Source organism: Pleurodeles waltl, chromosome 1_2 (genome assembly GCF_031143425.1).
Source record: "Pleurodeles waltl isolate 20211129_DDA chromosome 1_2, aPleWal1.hap1.20221129, whole genome shotgun sequence".
Classification (NCBI taxonomy): domain Eukaryota; kingdom Metazoa; phylum Chordata; class Amphibia; order Caudata; family Salamandridae; genus Pleurodeles; species Pleurodeles waltl.
Window position 1 is genome coordinate 167923863 of NC_090437.1, and position 23079 is coordinate 167946941.

At 45.7% G+C, this 23079-nt stretch overlaps 1 protein-coding gene across 2 annotated transcripts in view; it reads right to left on the reverse strand.

The window, feature by feature from the left end:
- The window catches only part of LOC138298754 (zinc finger protein 34-like), a 298592-nt gene that overhangs the window by 14636 nt on the left and 260877 nt on the right, over nt 1–23079 (reverse strand). For both annotated transcript variants that reach the window (XM_069236900.1, XM_069236899.1), the window contains one exon: nt 14209–14301. In XM_069236900.1, coding sequence (XP_069093001.1) covers nt 14209–14301 — 93 coding nt within the window. The remainder of the gene's footprint in view (nt 1–14208; nt 14302–23079) is intronic.

Here is a 23079-nt window from a genome sequence, read left to right on the forward strand (position 1 = left end):
ATGAAGCTTTTCTGCACCGCAACAGGGCGGGCAGGCTAACATCAGAATTCCTCCAGCTTAAACACAAACCCAGGGCCGATATCTTCATGGATCTCCCTATGTCTGCATATGCTTGTGCTCTACTCCTCCAGCTAAGATATGGTACCCTGCCTATTAATAGTTACACAGCTTGTTGGTCATCAAGTATTTCTCTGACTGACCGATGTATACTCTGCCATCATTGTAAGGAAACAACTGAGCACATGCTGTTTTTCTGCCCCCTTTATGAGAGCCCTAGAGGGAGGTGGATTATTCCTCTCTGCAAAAACTTATTACTGCAGGACCGAGCTAATTCTACCAGAATATGCAGATATGACACATCTACATTGGTAGTTAGCTCAGTCTCCAAATATCTAACCGAAGCCTGGTCTATTTGTCGTAGGTACATATTAGCCACGGTTCCCTGAGTCAGCTCTTTGTTCATAGAAGGAGGTTTTAACATGAAATACTTATTCTTGATGCTTAACTTTTAAACTTTCAAACACATTATGTATTATGATACTGAAGTGAACTCTATTTAACCTTTATGAGGTTTCTCCAGGAATCTCTTTTTTAAGAATTTGTCCCCCCGTATAGGAAAAGACGAGACCTCACAAGTTTAGAGAGATGTTCTTTTAGTCGAATTATGATATTTTATACATAAGCCTTTCATTTAAGTATTTATTACATTGTATAGCTCTTTTTGTTTTTAAGTATGCTCAAAGTCTTAGTGCCAAGGAGCACATTGTTGATATTTATATGATTGCAGGTTACTACGCTCTATTAGTACTACCTATGTTTTAATGGTTCAAATTTTATTATGTAAGATTTCATTATGTAAGATTGCTATTTCGTATTTTAATGGTCTACATTTTTAAACCGAATGAATATAAATAAAAAAATATATATATGATCATACACTTTTTGACATTTGATATGGGCAAGGAATAGCACAAAGTCCAAACCATGTATCTGAACCATTTCACCTCAGATTCCGATCTTGAGATAGACTGACCCCAATGTCACTTTAATGATTATAGGTGTTTATAGGAATTGAGACAAAGGCATTAAGTTTAATATACTCTGTAGTTATCACCCTCTATTGTGGAATTAAGTGCAAATTTTGAAAACTGTTGTAACGTAATAGAACATAAAAGATCAAAGACAACTAGGTGTAGTATCCTTTGTGATATGTCCTCCCCAGGTCTTTTTGATATACTATAAATAGGAGTAAATAGGTATCTGTCCTTTGGGCCTTCATATCAGAACAAGCGTCTGAGCAATCCTGGAACATCCCCACAGTGTTCTGTTTTCCGCACTGTCTCTTACCACTATCACCCCTCATTTTCTTTTCTGTAGGAAGACTTTGATGAAGCCAAGCCATATATTAATTATTGTTCACACTTTTATAAATGATCTCTGAAATCAGAAACTACAGGGGGCTCAAGTAAAAATATGTGTTACTTACCTGTAACCCTTGTCCTCCAATATTGAAATCTTTCATAGATTCACATGCTTGAATCATCACAATCATTGAGGTGGGAGTCCCATGGCACATTCTAAAGCAGTAGAAGTAATTAGCACAGCTTGCAATGACAAAATGAATAACTTATCCACATCATTTTTATAGAACCAAAGTTAGGCCAATCAGGGGACAGCACTCTTTAGAACAGTCCCAACAGAGGCATCTTTCCTCAGATTTCTAAGCACTAGTGTGAACTGTTATAATGTGCTAAGAAGGAGAGCCTCAAAGGGGAGGAGGGCCGGTCCCATGTGAATCTATGAAAGGTTCCAATACTGGAGAATGAGAGTTACAGGTAAGCGACAAGCTTTTCTACAGTATTGGAGTATCTTTCATAGAGTCACATGCTTAGAACAGAGTAGCAAGCAGTCATAAAACATGTTTAATAAAGTATGTTATCAATTTAATAGCGGACGGTGGGTACAAACCTACACATTTATTAATACCAGGCTCACCTTATTCAAAAAGATGCCGTAGTACTGCTTGGCCCACAACTGCATCATTGTGGTGATCTGCATCCAGGCAGTAGTGCTATGTGAAAGTATGTCTGCTCTTCCGTGTTGCAGCATCACATATACTGTCAATAGAAACACTAACGAACAGAGCTGCCGTTGTTGAAATTGCTCTCGTAGAGTGTGCTTTAACCTTTTGGTGTAGAAGCTGGGCGGCCTTAGAATGGTAGAATTGTACTGCTGTTGCGATTCATCTTGCTGAAGTAGCTTTAGTAACAAGACCACCTTTGTTATGGCTACCGTACTCCACAAACAACTGGTCTGTACTGCAAAGATCTTTTGTACACTGCATATAGAATTTCAAACACCTTTTTACATCGCGATTATGGAAAGGTTTTTTCAGAAATGGGTCTAAGCATTTGGGAAGATAGTTCGGAGAACAACAGGCTCATTAAGGTGGAAGTCAATTGGTACTTTAGGTATGAACCTGGAATTACTTTGGAGAATAAACGTATTATCTGTACATTGCAGAAATGGTTCTCAAAACGTGAAAGCCTGGAGCTCACTCAATCTTCTGGCAGAAGTTAATGCCAGAAGCAAAGCAACTTTTCATGTTAAAAACTTGAGATCGCTCTTGTGAATTGGCTCAAAGGGGCTTTTCATAAGTTGGGATAACTCAGTGTTGAGTTGCCATGTTGGTGGAGGAGACTTTTTTGGAGGAAATACTCTGAGGAGACCCTTAAGAAATTGCTTAATTAGTCTATTTGATTAGAGAGAAGGAAAACAAGCCGTCGTCCTGTAACTAGAAATCACTGCCAGATGCACTCTGATGGAAGAATGTACAAGACCTGCTGTGGTGAGAGAAAGAAGATTTGGCAAGTTTTATTCAGGAGATGACAAAATAGGATGTGTATTCAAGTTTTGACACCCTATGCAAAAATGCTTAAATTTTAAACAACAGGCTTTGTTTGGATTGTCAGCTCTGGCCCTTGCGAGAATATCCCTGCACTCTTGCAGGATGTATGGGTGCTGAAGTTCATTGTGTTCAGGATCCATGACGATAAATGTAGAGAAATCAGGTCTGGATGAGGGACGTGCCAGTGGTTCATTGATAGCAGATCTTTCTGAGGCTTCAGCTGAATGTGGCTGTCCTCCGACAATATTAGGAGCTCTGTAAACAAGTGTTGTCTGGGCCATCATGGAGCAACAAGTATGAGCCGGCAAGGTTTCCCTCTTCTTTTTCTTGTGAAGCCTGAGTATAACAGAGATCGAGGGAAAGTGTATGCAAAGATCCCTGACCATTTTGTCAAAAACGCATTCAGCTAAGACCCCTTGTGGGGATCCTAACTTGCATAGATCCGGCATTTCTTTTTGTGTTGTGATGCAGACTCGGCTTGTCCCATCTTTGGAAAATTGTGTTGAGCATGGCTTGATTCAATTCACATTTGTGCCAAGTTTGATGCATTCTGCTTAAGGTATCTGCCAAGCAGTTGTTGACCCCCGGCAGATGTTAAATCTTTCTGTTTAGTCGATGAGCCAGTGCCCATTTCCAGATGCTTTGTGCTTCTTGTGAAAGGTCTTGAGATCTCGTACCCCCTGCTTGTTGAGATAATGCATGCTGGTTGTGTTGGATGTTCTGATCAACATTGATCACCCTGATATATTTCGTAGAAAAGCTTGAAGAGCAAGCAAAATCGCCCTGAGCTCCAAAAAACAAATGTGATTTTTTTGACTGTTGTAGACTCGATTTTCCTTGTATTTGCAGGTCCTGCAAGTGAGCTCCCCAGCCTTTCAGAGAAGCATCTGTTGTTATTACATACTCTGAAATCAGGAAAAGGAAAGTCATTCTGGGTTTATCCACCAACGTAAAGCACTTTTCATTACTTTGTGATGTGGATAATGTCGTCGAGTGAGCTGTCCACTTGGAGCCATTGCGTATCCAGTTCCTTCTGAAAAGGTCTCATTTTTTAGTTGAGCATTTGGAATTAGAAGTATGATTGATAACATCATGCCGAGTAGAGATCTGAGATGGCAAACTGAAGCAGACTGTCTTTTTACAAGATCGCTGGCTAGTGCAGACAGTTTCCTTTGTCTGTCTGTGGACAAGAATGCTTTGTCTTGCTGTGTGTCTAGAGTTACCCCCAGAAAATCGATCCTCGTTGAAGGAGAGAAGAACATTTCTTACTGTTTAATTTGAGTCCAAAGGTTTGAAAAATCTGAAGGTAAGTTGTTTTTAGCAGGGACGCTTGGGGCAGGCATTTATAAGTTAGTTGCTGAGATATGGAAAAACATGCCTGCCATCTGGATGAGACATTTAAAAAATATTCAGGGTGCGGACCGGAGACCAAATGGGAGCACCTTGAACTGGTAGTGAGTCCCGGCTACTGTGAACCTGAGGAATTTTCAAAGCCTGGGGTGGATGGGAATATGGAACTAGACATCTTGGAAATCAAGGCTTGTCATGAAATCTCTGTGATTCAGGAGGTTGAGAATTTCCTTGAGAGCAATCATATGATATGAAAAGTGTGCTTTTTCAAGTACTTGTTGTGCCTACTGAGATCCAGAATGGGGCGCCATTCTCCTGATTTCTTGAGTACTAGGGAAAAAATGAGAAAAGAATATTAGGACTTTTTCTATGGCACCCTTGGCTAACATAGCCAACACGTCCTTGCAAAAAAGATGAAGGTGAGAAGGCAAGGATTATTTTGGTGGTGTATGAGGAGGTATTTTGGTGATCTCCAGAGTGTGGCCGCATGTGATGAAATCCAGGACCCACCTGTCTGTTGTCATCTTTTCCCATTGGTGTTTGAAGTGTGAAATTCGGGCTCCCATCTGATATTGCTCTGAGTCGGTTTTTGCCGGCACTAAAACCTCATTATTGCTTTCTGCTACTGTCTCTGGCCAAAGCTATTTGCTTTCTCCTCAGTTGTTGTTTGGAGTATGCTGCTGATGGTGGTACTCAATAGGGTTGAATCTGCTGATAGGCAGGTCGAAAGGATGGCTGGAATGACTAGTTTGGTTTATACCGCTGGTATCCTCCTCAAAAGGAATATGCTCCTCATCCACGAGCTCCACAAAAGGGTGTCTTAGGAACTGAAGAGTTCCCAAGGACCTAGCCATTTTAGTATCTGACTTGGTAGCTAGTAAGACATTGTCAATATGAGTACCGAATAGAGCCTCTCCAAAGTAAGGCATATCTAAGATCTTTATCTGAATCTCCTGGTTAAATGTGGTAGTCTTCAGCAGCCCTTCGTCTGAGAACCACTGATCCTGCCAACTGTCTGAATCCAATAGAAACAATATCTATTGCGCAATCTATGATTTCAGATGCTGATCTTTCCCCCTCTTGCAGAATTTTTTTTGCTCTCACTTTTTTGTCCTCTGGCAAAAAATCAAGGTATGTGGTGATGTCTGACTATATCTGGAGATAGTATCTGCCAAGAATGGCCAGGGAAGTTGCTGCTTGAACAGAAGTGGCTGACATGGTGGAGAACCTTTTTCCAATATTATCGAGGCATCTGCCTTCTTTGTTGGGTGGAGTAGTGATTGCAGTGGATGGACTTTTGGTCTTGCGTTGGGATGCTTGGGAAATTACTGAATCTGGTTTCAGATGCCCCATGAAACAAACAGGTGATCCCTCTGGAGCTTTATATTATTTTGTTGATATGCAGCAGTACTGCTGCAACAGTAACTGTCTCCATTTTTTAAGGCCTTCCTCCCAGATGTACTCTATTATAGGGATTGCCCTTCCTTTTTTTCTGGACTGCTCTTTGAAATCTTATAAAAAGCAACCAGATTTTTAATTGTGATTTTTAAGTGACAGCGCGCTTCTGCTTTTTCCACTAGTGTGTGAAATCCACCAATGACTTCAGGCAGGGAATCATCTGGTTGTGGCACTGGAAGAAAAGGCATCGGAATTAGGTAGTCGTTCCATTCATTTGTTAGAGACCACATGTCTAGAATTTCATCTTCCTCCCTGTCTTTTTCAGCCTCAGCTGATGATGATGGGTCATCCCGAGGAGGCATAGCAACAAGTAATCTTGGAGTCATTTTCTGAGTAGGTGGTGGCACTGATTGCGGTGCATGAGGTGCAGCAGCAGGTATACTGCAGGTGTTGGTAAGCGATTGTCCTACAGCACACCTTGTAAATCCTGGACTAAGGTAACCGAAACCTGGACCATATCCTGTGGGGGATGGGAAGTGTTGGTACTGGTCAATATATTGCTGTCCTTTGTGAACAGGTTCATAGTATTCCCTCTCATCCTCCTCATCTTAGTGTTTTACAAACAACTCAGATGGGCTGTGAGCTGTACCAAAGGGACCTGTTCACTGTCATCTGACTCCTCAACATCCAGAAAGTGGCTAGGTGGAACGGGCACACTTTTTTGGGCATGGTAAGCTCTGGAAGCAGCATTACAGGATAGACAGCAGTCTCGTCGACAATGTCGTCGACGGTGGTGGCGTAGACGTGGTTAGAATTAGCATGGGCGGTTTCTTAGGTTTGGTCTTTAAAACTGATATGTCTTTGCCCAACTGCTTCATTGATGGTGTCGTTGACGAGGCTGTTGTCAACTGTGTTGTTGTCGATGCTCTCATTGTTGATACAGGCTTCGCAAACCGTGTTGTTTTTGTCAACAGTATGGTCTTCGTCAACGGTGTGCCCCCCATTGATGGTGCAGTCAATGTTGTAGTTGTTGTCATAATTGTAGTCGTTATTGATGAGGTGGTCATCATCGACGAGATGGTAATCCTCTGTGAGATGGTAGTCGACGGTGTGATGCCAGAAACGTTAATTTTTACTGTCATCAATGATGATTTATGCAGCATATCCGTGTCAATGTTGTCTTTTCTGTCACTGTGTTTCCTCAAAACTGGTTCAGAGGAGGATTTTGAAGGCTTTAAAGACACTAGTAGGGGTGCGTGGCAAGATGGCAAGCGGCTAGGACATGCTTTCCCGTCTCTCCGCCACCCACTGATTCCAACTGGACACAGCACCCTTTCCCCTGAAGCATTGGCCCATACAACCTCCTCCCTGACGATCAGGAGGCCCCCAGAGCCGAGCAGAGCCCTTCCCCGTCCCTTTCCAGCCACAGAGAGGGTACAGCACCAACAGCGACCTGTCGGGATGGAGCGGCTGCACCACCCCGCTGCCTGAAGGGTGCGGCTCACAGACCTCCCCCGCTCTGCACCCCGGCCTGGACTTGTCAAGGGAAGAGAGAGTACCCTTGAGATCCAGCATACAGTGAGTTGCTCCAGAGAGACGGCAGGCCCATGTGCCTCATGACGGCTCCTTGGTGGAATGGAGGCCGCGGAGGCACTCGCTCAGAGCGCTTGACCCATCCATCCCTCGAGGGCCTTTCTCTCAGCGACTGGCATCGCAGCGCTAAGGCCCTGACAGAGCACTAGGCACTAAAACAGTGCCCCCTGCGTGTGGAACATTTCAGGCACTTTGCCCATATTACAAGTCCCGGCAGTGGGGGCCCTGACGGCGCAAGCCCCACTTACATGCGCCCAGCCACCATGATGCCCCTACTCTCATTCAGCCCGGAAGTGCAGACCAGAGGCAAATCGGACTCTCACCATGCATAACAGTCTGATGCCAAGCGAACTGGCATGGAGGAGGGATCAGAACCTTTGGTTGCAAGCTGACTGCTCTGTCTGTGTGATTGACGAACACAGCACCCCCTCTCAGCCGTGTGCCTGGCCACCATCAAGCACTGCGCCACGCCCTCTGCAACTCTTCCTTTCTGGGTACTCCTGCTGCGATGCTGGGGGACCCCCAGTTGCACTCGCACCCAGAAGTCTGTACTCCCAGGCTGAAACACTCTTGACACACAACTCAAATTCAGACCTGAGGTCCCCTTTTGTAGGCAGTGCACACTCAGTGTACTACCTCTCTTGGAGCATGGGGCACCCCTTGTAGGAATTACTCAACAAAGTCACACACCCGCCTTAGGTCCAAGGTCTCCAGAGGTCCCGGAATACACTTCTACTAGCTGAGACTGGACCTGTAGACTAGAGACAGAATAGAATGGCCACCATGTCAGTAGCCCATAATAAAAAAGATCGCACACTCAGAGATGGTGATGAGACCCTCTGGGGGCCCGACAGGGGATAACTCTTCCATCAGTTATCCAGATCGCTTATCCAACTCGGAGGGCCAGGTGACTCGGGCATTCCTTGAGTCCATGTTTTCCTCACTGTGTGATGACCTACAAGTGGTCAAGAAAGACTTCTTCACCAACATACAGGACATGCAACGCAACCTGGACAACGTCAGCGAGAGGGTCTCTGCGCTTTAAGATAAGGATGATGTTCGCAGCAAGGAGCTAGAATGACTCGACCTACAGGCACATGCAGAAGACCAGGAGAACGATTCCAGACAGAACAATATATGCAACAGCAGTGTACCGTCAGAAGCCAAGGGAGTAAACCTTCAAGAATACCTCACAGCCCTCTTTTGGCAAGTGCTAGATGCTATCCAAGACAGTGACATAAAAATGGACAGGCTCCACAGAGATGGCATCCCACTCAGGGAAAGCCTCACCTGCATATATCTTGGTATACTTACATGACTTCCAGCAGAAAGAATCAAATCTACGTAAGTGCAGACCATGAACTCACTCCAATTTAGGGGGTCACACACCACAGTTTTTCCAGGATCTAGCAGCCAGCACACTTCAGAAGCAACGTGCCCTCTGCCCAGTCACAGCCCATTTGCTGAACATTGGGATCTCATACTCCTGGGGAACCCTCTAATGAATTGCCTTTCGACATGAAGGAACACTACACCAGATCTGCTCTCTGCAGGAAACTTGTTGCATGCTGGGCAATCAGGAATCCCCAACAGAGGGCTGCTCTGATAGACCCAAGAGTCAATCTCTACAGAGCCAACACTGATGGTGCCATCCTAAATGCACCGTCAAAGTGACCCCTCCTGACCCTACAACAATGGCATTCTAGAGACAGGCTGTAATAGATACATTGACAGGAGACTCTGACAAAATGGACCCCAACTTACTGGTGCTCTTGCTCCTAACTCTTCTTTGCATGGGAAGGACTCAATAAGGGCGGGGCAGACAAAGGGATACTATCTTTAGATCAAGACTGCTTTTGGCACTGTTGATCCATATTACTCCTGATCCAGACTCTTCCTTGCCTGCCGATACCTGCCCGGCCTGTGTATCATTCATAGTTGCCATAATTAATAGACTGTTATGTGTTTGAGATTGAAACCTTTTTTCTGTTGTTTGGTGAATGGATTTGTCAACTACCCTGGTGCCTCTACCTGCTTTCTGTCTAATATAAGTCTGCTCTGTGCCAATGTTTTGCTGGGGGGACGCCCACTGAATTGTTTTCACAAAGCCCCACTGGGATCCTTTAGACGGCTTGCACTTCCCTCCTCAGCGCCACAAATATTAAAATCCTCAGCCTCAATAATCCCACTATGAGATTAGGGGTTTTATCTCTCCTTGAGCAATCAGGGTGCAATATCTGCCTCCTACAATAAACACACCTACTTACTAAAGATGTCCACTGAATGCGCTCTAATTGGTTCCCCAACAGTATTGGTCCTCTGGTCCTGCTAAGAAGGGCGGCGTCACCTTCTGTTTTTCCCCAGGGATTCCAGCGAGATGCCCTCTTCACAGTAACAGAAGTAAAATGGCGGCTGTTAGCACCTAAGCTTAAAATAGGCCCCCTGTGACTTACAATAGCAAATCCAACATGAATGAAGAGACCTTCACTCTGTATTTCCTAGCCCCAGTACTACAAACTCCTGATGCTGCCATTTTGGTGGGAGGGGACCTAAACCTGGTAATGAATAGTGATGTAGACAGGTCAGGTCAACGGTGAGGAAACAATGGCTGGAGGACTATGGCCTTCAAGATACCTGATGACACTTCTACCCCACTTTGAGAGACTACACATGCTACACATTCTACTCTGCTGCACAAAAGACCTATTCACACATTGACCACTTTCTGGCCACATCCCCTACACTTTCACACATCACAGACATTGCAATCGCTCCTTCTCTGACCATGCCCCTCTAATCCTCACACTGCACCTACCTCCCCCAAGACCCTCCACAACTCCTGGTGCCTGCAGGACTCCTTGCTCCAATCACCGGAGACAGTCTAATCCGTCCGCCACACAATCGCCTCCTACCTACAGGCTAATGACACTGGCGATGTGCCTTCTGGTCTCAGTCTGAGAGCCCCTGAAATTAGTAACCCAAGGTGACTTGATAGCCATCTCGCCCACCGAGAACAAACAGCCTCAAGACAAGCGACGAGTTCTGGAGGCGGCAGTCTCCGAACTCAAGACAATACACAAGCGCACAGGGGCACACCCGACATGGAGGGAACTTGAGAAGGCTAGATGCCTTCTTAAGTGTTTGGATCTAGAGAGAGCAGAGTTTGTGAAACTGCGCCTCAAGCACAAATTACACCTGGGGAGCAATCGCAGTGAGAGCATGCTCGCACATCGCCTGCAGACTAAAACTCTTGCTAACTCGGTCAAGTCTATCCATACTCCAAAGTCAGGCGAAGTTAGGTCCCCCGAGGAAATAGCTTCATCCTTCTGAGCTTCTTACAGTAAACTCCTCGCCGTAGAGCAACCCCCGCCGACATCTCCCTAGATTACATCCGTACTACGACCCTTATGGTTTTGCCAGAGAGGGAGGCAGATTCACTGGACAAACCTATTTAGATCAACGAGGTGAATGCGGCCATAGCCCGGCTTAAAACATTGAAATCACCTGGGCTGGATGGCTTTACCATGCTATTCTACAAGATATTTTGCCCTATCCTAGCCCCTGCTACTGACCCGTCTGTTCAATTCCTTTGCCGATTCAGGGATGCTCTCGAACACTATGCTAGACGTGGTTATCACAGTGATACCCAAACCGGGCAAAGATATGAACCAATGTGGCTCGTACAGGCCATCTCCCTCTTGAACACCGATGGAAAACTATTTGCCAGTGTTCTTGCTCTTCGTCTTAACCCTTTAGTGCCGGGTCTAATTGACCCAGACCAAGCAGGGTTTATCCCCTCCTGCCAATGCAGCGACAATACCCAATGCCTACTACAGCTTATCAACAAGACTCCCCGGTGCCGCAGGGAGGCCTCTTCCTGTCAATCGACACCAAAAAGGCATTCAACCATGTTTCATGGCCCTACCTCTTTGACACACTATGCTCCTTTAGATTAAAAATTTGCTTTTGCAGCTGGGTTCGAAGCATATGTAGTGACCCCAAGCCTTTGTTTAAGTCAATGGTGTATCTTCCTCTCCCTTTCCCATCCAAAGAGGGACTCGTCAGGGCTGCCCATTATCGCCTCTCCTGTTTGCCATCTACATGGAGCCCTTCGCCAAGCACCTTAGATTGAATCTGGAAGTCACCAGGATCCCCTTTGGGGGAAGTCAACACCTTGTTAGTCTAAATGCAGATGATGTAATTCTTTCTGTGGCGAACCCCATGACATCCCTCCCTGCACTGATGGACGAGCTCAACCAATTAGGCCGTGTTTTAGGCTTTAAAGATAACAGGCAAAAATCTCACATCCTCAATCTTTGGTAACCCCTGATCTTGAAAGCTTATTACGGTCTCAATTCCCATTTATGTGGACGAAAGACACCATTCGATACCTAGGTATTGTTTTGGCTTGCTCTATTCCCAGTACGGTTTCAGTCAGTTAGTTGGGCCTATGCGCGCAAATCTGGAGGGATCTGGTGATGAGGTAGCACCATCGCCTCTCCTGGATAGGGAGGACTGTGATGGGTCCTACCCCCTAATTAACAACTACCCCACACACCCCCACCCCCGTGGGAACGATTCGGTCTCTTCACTTCAAAATGAGATCGATTGGTTTATCTGGGATGGCAAAAAGATCCATTTACACCAATGCTTACTAGCTCAAAGCGGCATCTGGCCTGGCGGTCCCACAACTGCTCCACTATTACCAGGCGCCCCAGCTCCGGTACATGATAGAGTGGAACCGTTTGACTACCGAAAAGCAATGGACCTTCATGGACCAATCCATTGCCGGTTCGCATATCTGGAAAGAAATGTGGCTGCCCGCAAACACAGGGCATGGGGCTTATACTTGTTGCCCATCACACGGATGACACTTGCTGTTTGGGATGCAGTAGAGACTAAAATAGGCCTCTCTACTTTTCCGACCCCTATGACACCCATCCTGGCCAACCCAGACTTCTGCCTCGGGATGTACATTAATCAATTTGTTCAATGGCGGGAGGGTGGATGCAAGTGTATCAACAGCCTCTTCAATACCACTGGGCTCATCCCCTTCGACTAACTGAAAGAGGACTACTCACTGGTGGACACGGACTACGTACACTACCTCCAAGTCTGCCACTGGGTATCCTCATCAGGGACCAGCCCTCGCACAAGTAGGCTATTATCCCCCTTTGAAAAGAGGCTCCTCCTTAAGCAGGATGACAAATGTCTGATCTCCGACCTCTACACATTACTAACACAAGAGAACAGCCCACCTAAGACCAAGGGACAAATCTGGCGGGAGGCAGAATTGGGTAGGTCCCTGACAGTTAGCGAATTGGGGGACATCTTTTACGGGGACTGCCATACTCCATATGATACAGCTGGCACCGAAACCGCATACACAATTGCTACATATTGGTATGTGACCCCACCTGACATCTTTAAATGGAATGCTTCATGGTCACAGGACTGATGGCGAGGCTGTGGCGCCACAGGAACCCCTGTACATCTTCTGTGGCACTGCCCCAAGCTGACATGTTACTGGGAACAAGTACTAGATGACATCAACGCAGCCTTTGACACATCTATTACCCAATTCCCTGCCAACATGCTCTTGGGTCCGCCCAACCCCTTCACCTATCTGCTGCGCTCAACATGAGGGAGACAAATGGCCCTGGCCATATCAGTGGCACAGCAGGTCATCTTTCCCTTTGGGGTACCGATAAGATATCGACCCACACTTCCTAGTTACATAAACTCTGCTTTATACTGGGGATGGAGAAGTTAGCTATGGCAACTGAGACGGACAACACTACATACGAGGAACTATGGGTCCCGTTCATTAACATTCTTTCATCAGAATTCCCTGAACTGACTTGTCCTATCTACTTAAAACTACTGCGGGTAAATCCAGATCAGACCTCAGATGGAACCACTCCCTCAACAGCGCTTCCCAGTTGAAGGACATCCTCTCACCCTCCAGCTTCTCTCCTGTCACCAATCTTATGCACATCATTGCACAGGCCTCCCAGGCATTAGGGCACCAGAGTATGAGGGTGGATGGGTAGGGTTTGTTAAGTTCTTATGTTCCTGTCTTTTCTTCCCTCCCAGGCATGGCACTCTTATTACATCTGCAGCTGACGACCCTTTGTGGTACTCTTCATTGCAGACGAGTTTGCTTATTTATCGCGACTGGCCCTATGGGTTGTAGGCTGACTCCTGTATCTTAGATTCCTATTTGAAACTAAATAAAAATCATTAATTAACAAATATAAAAGATATTAGTACAGATTGTGTAGTAGGTTCTGATCTGATTTCTGGTTTTTCACTCTTTTCTTCATGAGAAGAGCCTAAAGATGCTGATGATAAGTCTTGTTTAAGGCATGTTTCTGGCTCAGAGGTGACTCATGGTATAAACTCTCTCTCTCTTTTTTGGTTTTGGCTGTGAGGTAACAGAACTGTCACTAACCTCCTCCTCAGAAATTACTAGTTTTAGCTTTCAGCTTTTGAAGTTAAAGCAAAAGTCGTCCCTCTATATCAGTTCAGGGAGCCTCCCTTTCACATGCGGTAGAAAATGTGAGGGAAGATGCCTCCACTGGGAGGGTTTTAATTGGCTGAAGTTTGTTTCTTTATAAATGATGTGGATACGTTATTAAAGTCAATGTCTTTTGCCATTGTAAGTATGCTACTTACTTCTACTGCTTCAGAATGTACCGTGGAACTCCCACCTTGACAACGTGGATGATTCAAGAATGTGAATCTATAAAAGATACTCCAATATTGGAGGATATTCTTATATGCAGAGAAACTTTGTGATATATTAAAAAGCTTAACATCCTTCATCCAAGCTGTGCTGAAAAGCATAACCGTGGCTATTAAAATGAATCAAATCTTTGGCTTCCTCAGTTGAAGGGATTAAGGTAATGTAAATGTTGAATGTCCTTAATTTACACACTTAAGCAATGTTTACTGACCTGGTGGAGTCCTGCTGCATTCCATTCTCAAGCGCTCCCCATGGTCCAATGAATATGTTTCGTCTTCATCTTTAATGCAGACTGAAGTCACGGCTGTGGTGATCATAGGTCATAAAATAATATAACATAGAGAACACAGTATTAACCAGCAGAAATTGTCTATGAAAAGGCAAGGATGTACATGACAGGTAAGAAGAGAAAAAGAGAAATAGGTTATTTGGAAAGTTTGATTTTAGTTGATACTTTTTTTCCTCTTCATATTAGTATTTTTTTACAAAATAATGAGACGATTCTCTAACAATTTTTTTCATGTTTTCACAGTGCCAGGGAGTGGCATTTCTTTTTACTGATGACGTTGCTTTGGTGTCAAGTTGAGAGGTGACAACTCCCAACAGGATAGCTGGTAATCCTGCACATGTGCCTTTTCAGTTCCTGGAGATTCCAGCCCTCCAGGTATTCCAAAGAACAGAAGGGGAAGCAGGTGTTTTTTCTTTTCTTTTCTGCAGTGGAACCCCCAAATCCATTTTAACCTATACTATCAAGGAGCTGTAACATGTTCTTCTAATGAATGGTTATAATCAATTAATAAAACTGAAACACCTAGTTCTAGAAATTCTGTATCACAAGTTTTCCAAACAAACTGTCTCCTGCATGCAAATGTAGGTAATAATGAACAAGTTACTTACCTTATCTGGTAGAGACACAAACTAGCTGCAGATTCCTTATCTTAGAATTCTCCCCAGGCGTCAGACTGGAACCGGAAATGTTTCCTCAGCAGTACCTCTGCGCGCCGGTAGAGGGCACTGAGCGACTCCGCAGCAACGTCGTCTCCGGACATGACATCAGCAGAGTCCATATATTCCCTCCTCTGACGTGCGGGCGGCAGTTTCTTCTGTGACTGTAAGCCACAGAACAAGGAAGAGCCACAAAGAAACTGGCAGTGAAATAGTAAAACAGTGTAATAGTGTATATGCCAACCAGTACAGAAAAGACACGTTGTGAGATGGACAAGAGCGAGCAAACACCCAAATTCACCAGAAGCGAGACTGAAGAGTACAGAGTTCGCACGTGGGGAGGATGGGTGGGTCAATAAGGAATCTGCGGCTAGTCTATGTCTCTACCAGATAAGGCGTTAACGAAGGTAAGTAACTTGTTCATCTGACAGAGACAACTAGCTGCAGATTCGTTATCTTAGAATTAATACCCAAGCAATGTCCCTCCCCAAGATGAGGGAGGCGAACGGATTGCACCAGTCTCACATTGAACAACCTGGTGAAACCCAGAGGAAGAACCAGGCTTGAAGCATAGAAGCAAATAACAACAAAAGTTATTCATACTAAAAACTGACCAGCATATGCACAGGAGATATGCCAAATTAGGACTGGTAAGGGAGAGTCTCCACAGGAACTAGGGAGCGTCCACACCCAGAGAGGAGAGAAAATTGCGAAGAAACCCCCAGCAGGATGATGGAAAGGAGATATGAATATGGGCATCCAGAAATAGAAAAACTTAAACATGTAACATAAAATGTGTAAGAGAGTCAAAGTAGAATGACCAGGGTAAGCGCGCCATACAAACAATCTTACTGGCAGGCGATGTAGTACCCCAGCAGAGGCAATATTTGAGAACTACACTGTAGTGATGGGCCTGAAGGGAGAGAACAGAATGTGTGGAGGTGAGGATTCTAGATTGTGGAGAGAGGCAGACAGAAGCTGGAGAGTGAGGAGCAAGCGGGGCGTTATTACGTTATTACTGCTGTACAAGAATTTATAATTAGAATAAAGGATTTCTACTCTTTAAATGTCTGCGGAATTACTACACACACCCATATAGAACTCAGGCAGAAAGCAAGAAATCAAAAATGAAAAAACTAACAGAGTTCCATAAGACTGAGATGGTAGCATTAGAAGGAGCTGAGAAACCAGCCCTAGGCTGAAATGTAAAATTAAAGTGGAAAAGACCAGCAAGGACCAGCGTAAAGTGCAAGTGTACAGCTATACACAGGGCAGGATATGGTAGAAAAGGAATAAGAAAGAAAACTGTAAAGCAAGCCGGGAATGACAAAGGAAAAGAAAAGGACTTTCCTGTGTGAACCCAAGCAGAAAAATAAAGTATGAAAAGGAAAAACAAAGAAACATCCCTGCCAAAGGGCGGGAACATATGGACAGAAAGTGAAATAATCAGTGCTGTTGAGCAAAGACAGATAGACAAGAGACACTTGTGAAGGAACAATACCCGTAGACATGCGCAGAGAGGGACCAACGATCTGACATCAGCAAGCAACAAAGAAAATTGGAAGGAATACCAACAACAAGGAGAAAAAAATAGCACTCATCACAAGTTTATATAAAGAACAAAGAAGGTGTAAAAAGGCTACAGAAGCCAGGGTCTGAAAGAGCGCCGAACCCCTCATTTTGAAGTACTGGGAAAAAAACAGAACAGGGTGCTAAGCTGAAACCAAAAGACCCCTGAATGGTAGGAGGAACGACAGTGATGGAATAAGAGGGAGTACGGAAAAGAAACCACAATATTATGTGGGAAGGGAAAACCCCCATGAACACAGTCAGGGGAGAGCACAAGCTAAAGAATGACCTGATACCATCGGGCAAGAGGTAAAACAAATAGAAGAAGGCCACCAGTGAGGAATACAGCATCAGTACCGTATCAAGTATGGATAATTATATATCTATTTTTTCATCATTTATTTTTAAAAAAAAATTGTGTAATTTGCACTTTTTAGTTTAAAACATAAATAGTGGAGCATTGGCTAGACGGGAACCTATGGTATGGGGAAACTGTTGCCATTAGAGGGAGAAACCCATTCAGTGAGCCATAGCATCATGGTTGTGGAAGAATGTGAACAGCACCAAAAGGAGCCCGTGGTACAGAAAAAAGGACAAAATAGTACATATTGAAAATGGGGGAAAAACACAGTCTTCCCAGAAGACATAATAAGAGGAAGAGACACTAGAATAGGAGACCCCACAAAAAGAAGCAAGAAATGGCTCCCTGAGGAGTACAACAACACCTTCACACTTGGCAGAAAAGTAAGGTCAATTTGTAAAGTAGTTCACTAGCACAGGCTGTACTAACAGAGACGATAGGCAAATTTCCTAGGGTGAACTAAGGAGAGGCAATGTGTGTAGAAACCAGAACAAAACGAGAACCACAAATAGTGGGAGGAAAAAACCAAGGTGAGGCGGAGGAAACTGTCAGTAGAAAAGGCCAAATAAAAAGAGGGCACCCGGCCCGCCGCCAAACCAGAGCCACTACTTGATATGGCGAGAATCCGCCAATTGTAAACAAGACAGATATGTAGAACTCACACAGAAAACATACCATGGGACCACCATTCCACTGAAGGAGCAGCTAGCTTGAAATAACGAAGAGCACCACCAAAGGAAGTGCAACAATATCCAACATGGAGAAACAAATCACTGTGAATACAGTGAGAAGAGTCTGATGCGCAATCAGAAGGTAAACAACCACATAAAGATGCGAGAATATGTAACAGAAAAATAGTGAGTACATAACAGGACCCACAATTGACAGGAACTTGTAGTGCAAATACAGGTGCAGCAAAGCAATGCGAGTGCATTAGAAGAGGATGGAAATCGTTCCCCACCATGGGAATCACGAAACCGGAGCAAAGCAGAATCTGCATGTGACCCAAAAAGAGATTTGCCAACAAATGGCATGTCAAGAAGAATGTCCTGTACTGAAGATGAAAAAGTGGAAGCTGACAACCAAGCCCTGCGACGTATGGCAACAGAGAAGACCTTGATCCGACCCACAGAATCAGTTGAATCCAGGCCTGAGCAGACCATAAGTTGAGTAGCCTGTTGAAGTCTGATCAAAGGCGTTAGAGCTGTGCGCACATCATCAGAGAACGATGGTAAGAAACCTTCCACAGGATCCCAGAGCACATAGGAAAAACAGGCTAACACACAGGAGGTGTTGGTGGAACGAAAATTGGCACTAGAAGAGGTGAAAATACACCTGCCAGCAGCATCCAGCTGATGATAATCTCTGTGAGTCAGAGAAGAAAGAATCTGCTCCGAAGCAGGAATGCCCAAAGCAGTCTTGTAGGAAGTTGGCTCTGTATGTGCTATTTCAAAGTAAGGAATAGCATGCACAGAGTCCAAGGGTTCCCCTTAGAGGTAAAATAGTGGTAAAAATAGATAATACTAATGCTCTATTTTGTGGTAGTGTGGTCGAGCAGTAGGCTTATCCAAGGAGTAGTGTTAAGCATTTGTTGTACATACACATAGACAATAAATGAGGTACACACACTCAGAGACAAATCCAGCCAATAGGTTTTTATATAGAAAAATAGCTTTTCTTAGTTTATTTTAAGAACCACAGGTTCAAATTCTACATGTAATATCTCATTCGAAAGGTATTGCAGGTAAGTACTTTAGGAACTTCAAATCATCAAAATTGCATGTATACTTTTCAAGTTATTCACAAATAGCTGTTTTAAAAGTGGACACTGCAATTTTCACAGTTCCTAGGGGAGGTAAGTATTTGTTAGGTTAACCAGGTAAGTAAGACACTTACAGGGCTTAGTTCTTGGTCCAAGGTAGCCCACCGTTGGGGGTTCAGAGCAACCCCAAAGTCACCACACCAGCAGCTCAGGGCCGGTCAGGTGCAGAGTTCAAAGTGGTGCCCAAAACACATAGGCTAGAATGGAGAGAAGGGGGTGCCCCGGTTCCGGTCTGCTTGCAGGTAAGTACCCGCGTCTTCGGAGGGCAGACCAGGGGGGTTTTGTAGGGCACCGGGGGGGGACACAAGCCCACACAGAAATTTCACCCTCAGCAGCGCGGGGGCGGCCGGGTGCAGTGTAGAAACAAGCGTCGGGTTTGTAATGGAAGTCAATGGGAGATCTCGGGATCTCTTCAGCGCTGCAGGCAGGCAAGGGGGGGGTTCCTCGGGGAAACCTCCACTTGGGCAAGGGAGAGGGACTCCTGGGGGTCACTTCTCCAGTGAAAGTCCGGTCCTTCAGGTCCTGGGGGCTGCGGGTGCAGGGTCTCTCCCAGGTGTCGGGACTTTGGATTCAAGGAGTCGCGGTCAGGGGAAGCCTCGGGATTCCCTCTGCAGGCGGCGCTGTGGGGGCTCAGGGGGGACAGGTTTTTGTACTCACAGTCTTAGAGTAGTCCTGGGGTCCCTCCTGAGGTGTTGGATCGCCACCAGCCGAGTCGGGGTCGCCGGGTGCAGTGTTGCAAGTCTCACGCTTCTTGCGGGGAGCTTGCAGGGATCTTTAAAGCTGCTGGAAACAAAGTTGCAGCTTTTCTTGGAGCAGGTCCGCTGTCCTCGGGAGTTTCTTGTCTTTTCGAAGCAGGGGCAGTCCTCAGAGGATGTCGAGGTCGCTGGTCCCTGTGGAAGGCGTCGCTGGAGCAGGATCTTTGGAAGGCAGGAGACAGGCCGGTGCGTTTCTGGAGCCAAGGCAGTTGTCGTCTTCTGGTCTTCCGCTGCAGGGGTTTTCAGCTAGGCAGTCCTTCTTCTTGTAGTTGCAGGAATCTAATTTTCTAGGGTTCAGGGTAGCCCTTAAATACTAAATTTAAGGGCGTGTTTAGGTCTGGGGGGTTAGTAGCCAATTGCTACTAGCCCTGAGGGTGGGTACACCCTCTTTGTGCCTCCTCCCAAGGGGAGGGGGTCACAATCCTAACCCTATTGGGGGAATCCTCCATCTGCAAGATGGAGGATTTCTAAAAGTTAGAGTCACTTCAGCTCAGGACACCTTAGGGGCTGTCCTGACTGGCCAGTGACTCCTCCTTGTTGCTTTCTTTGTTCCCTCCAGCCTTGCCGCCAAAAGTGGGGGCCGTGGCCGGAGGGGGCGGGCAACTCCACTAAGCTGGAGTGCCCTGCTGGGCTGTGACAAAGGGGTGAGCCTTTGAGGCTCACCGCCAGGTGTTACAGCTCCTGCCTGGGGGAGGTGTTAGCATCTCCACCCAGTGCAGGCTTTGTTACTGGCCTCAGAGTGACAAAGGCACTCTCCCCATGGGGCCAGCAACATGTCTCTAGTGTGGCAGGCTGCTGGAACCAGTCAGCCTACACAGATAGTTGGTTAAGTTTCAGGGGGCACCTCTAAGGTGCCCTCTGGGGTGTATTTTACAATAAAATGTACACTGGCATAAGTGTGCATTTATTGTGCTGAGAAGTTTGATACCAAACTTCCCAGTTTTCAGTGTAGCCATTATGGTGTTGTGGAGTTCGTGTAAAACAGACTCCCAGACCATATACTCTTATGGCTACCCTGCACTTACAATGTCTAAGGTTTTGTTTAGACACTGTAGGGCCACAGTGCTCATGCACTGGTACCCTCACCTATGGTATAGTGCACCCTGCCTTAGGGCTGTAAGGCCTGCTAGAGGGGTGTCTTACCTATACTGCATAGGCAGTGAGAGGCTGGCATGGCACCCTGAGGGGAGTGCCATGTCGACTTACTCATTTTGTTCTCACTAGCACACACAGGCTTGTAAGCAGTGTGTCTGTGCTGAGTGAGGGGTCTCTAGGGTGGCATAAGACATGCTGCAGCCCTTAGAGACCTTCCTTGGCATCAGGGCCCTTGGTACTAGAAGTACCAGTTACAAGGGACTTATCTGAATGCCAGGGTGTGCCAATTGTGGATACAATGGTACATTTTAGGTGAAGGAACACTGGTGCTGGGGCCTGGTTAGCAGGGTCCCAGCACTCTTCTCAGTCAAATTCAGCATCAGTATCAGGCAAAAAGTGGGGGGTAACTGCAACAGGGAGCCATTTCTTTACAAGTCTGGACAACAAAACCCCTAGGAGTAGGGTGGTGGCTGATGTCTGTGTGCTTTAGAATGGTCCACCGAAGGACCGGAGACCAGTTGATTCCAGACACCTAGAAAGATGTTATACAGAGCCTCGCAAAAAGGCAGAAACGGTTCTGTATCGGCTTGATCTGGATTAAAATTCAACAAGGGATCAGAAGATAATTGCATCATGGGTAGATTTAAGTTAAAAACATCTGCCACCCACCTCAAGACATCTGTGAAAGCAGTGGTGAGATCTTGAGAATGTACAGAAGGTCCAGAATGTGGATCTACCATAGGCACAGCATTTAAATCAACCGGCGCCACACCCGGCGTCGGTGTCGACTGACATCGAGTGGAGGAAGCCGCTTCAGAAGCAGCTGCATCCAACTCTGGCAAAATGAGTATAGGCGTGTCAAGCAGAGTCGACTGGCCTAATGGCGCGGTAAGGGCGTCAGAAAGACAGGATCCGGCGGAGGAGATGGAGGCCCTATGAGGCCGTGCACAGACGCCGATCCGACTCAGGAGTCGAGAGTGTGAACGGGCACAGAGGTGGAAACCACCAGTGAAGACCCTGTCACAGCAGTCACCACCTCCATAGGGCCCGAAGGCTCTCCATAGGGAGGGGAAGGACCAAAGATGGAATGAAGGGACGCATAGTAACGTTGCATTTGGTCCATAGTCACCACAGTGCCGGGATATGATTAAAGGGAAGGGGTCCACTCTGGTGCGGACTCCAAAGGAGGAGAACGAGGGGGCGGTGATGCCGAAGGGCGTGATGGCGTCCAGGAGGACTTACTTGGAGATACCAAAGGACCCCGTGAGGTCGACGGAACTATTCTAGAATTACTGTAGGGGTGCTCCCGGGACCGTGAGGATGAAGAAGGACTCCGACGCTGGTGAGAAGAGAATTGGTCCGCTTGTGCCGCGAGGAGCTTCATGCAACGCGCCCTCAAAAACTTCGGCTTCAGATGATGGCAGGCGTCGGCGTCATGATGAGACCCCAGACACCACAAACAGACGGAAGGGGAATTCGTGACTGACCTCTGCTGGGAACAGGTTCCGCAGGGTTTTATCCCAGAAGGCATTTACACTATTAAATTTGAAAAGATGGTAAAATTACACCCTAAGTCGGGTAGAAAAGCCCCAAAGGGCCTGTGGTACTTGCCACACCAGATCCGCATTGCTGCGCGGAAAATAAGAAACTGATGTCAGCGCATCAGAGGAGGAATATATGTACTCTGCTGACGGCACGCTGCGGAGTTGCTCAACGCCCTCTACTGACGCGCCGAGGTAATGCTGAGGAAAAATCTCCAGATCCAGTCTGATGCCTGGGGGAGAATTCTAAGATAAGTAATCTGCGGCTAGTTGCCTCTATCAGATAACTGATATTGTATGCAGAGTAAATCAAGTGACCAAACTAAAGATCTTTTTCTTGGAAAGAAAACCACTGAAGAAAGTCAGCTGAGACAGATCACTAGTAAAACACAAAATTATGCTTTCAGTTTTAGTTGTTTAAGCTGCTTTATAGCACTCAGTAATACAACTGAAAATCAACTGTCAGTTTTGTCTCTGGAATACCTCTGCTAAGCAACGGCAATTGCTCTCCAGTGCATCCAAATGGTTTCACATGGCTCCAGATATAATTCCATCTCCAGACATGAAGTCACAAAATATATTAGGCATCAACTAGCGTGCTGGTGTCAATTCCTGATAACTCATACTACACTCTATCAGGCATGCACAGAGGAACCAAAACAGTCACCGCAGCGACAAATGCAGCACATAAGATTTTCATACTATGGGATTTTTTTTTAAAATAATTTTTCTTTCATATTTGCTTCATAGAACAAAAAAGTGAAGTGAGAGAAATAAACATACTCAAACACAATAAAGTATCACAGTACCTTGACATTAGAATGCAGGATTCCATATATACCGTTCAGTTGACATACTGCACATCCTGAAATTACTCTATCTCGCACTAACCAGGTTCTCAGTGAACCCTCTTTAAGCTATGACCTCAGATGTACTAAAGAGCCAGACAGGTATTTTTTTAACCATATTTACAAGTCTATAATATACTTTCCAC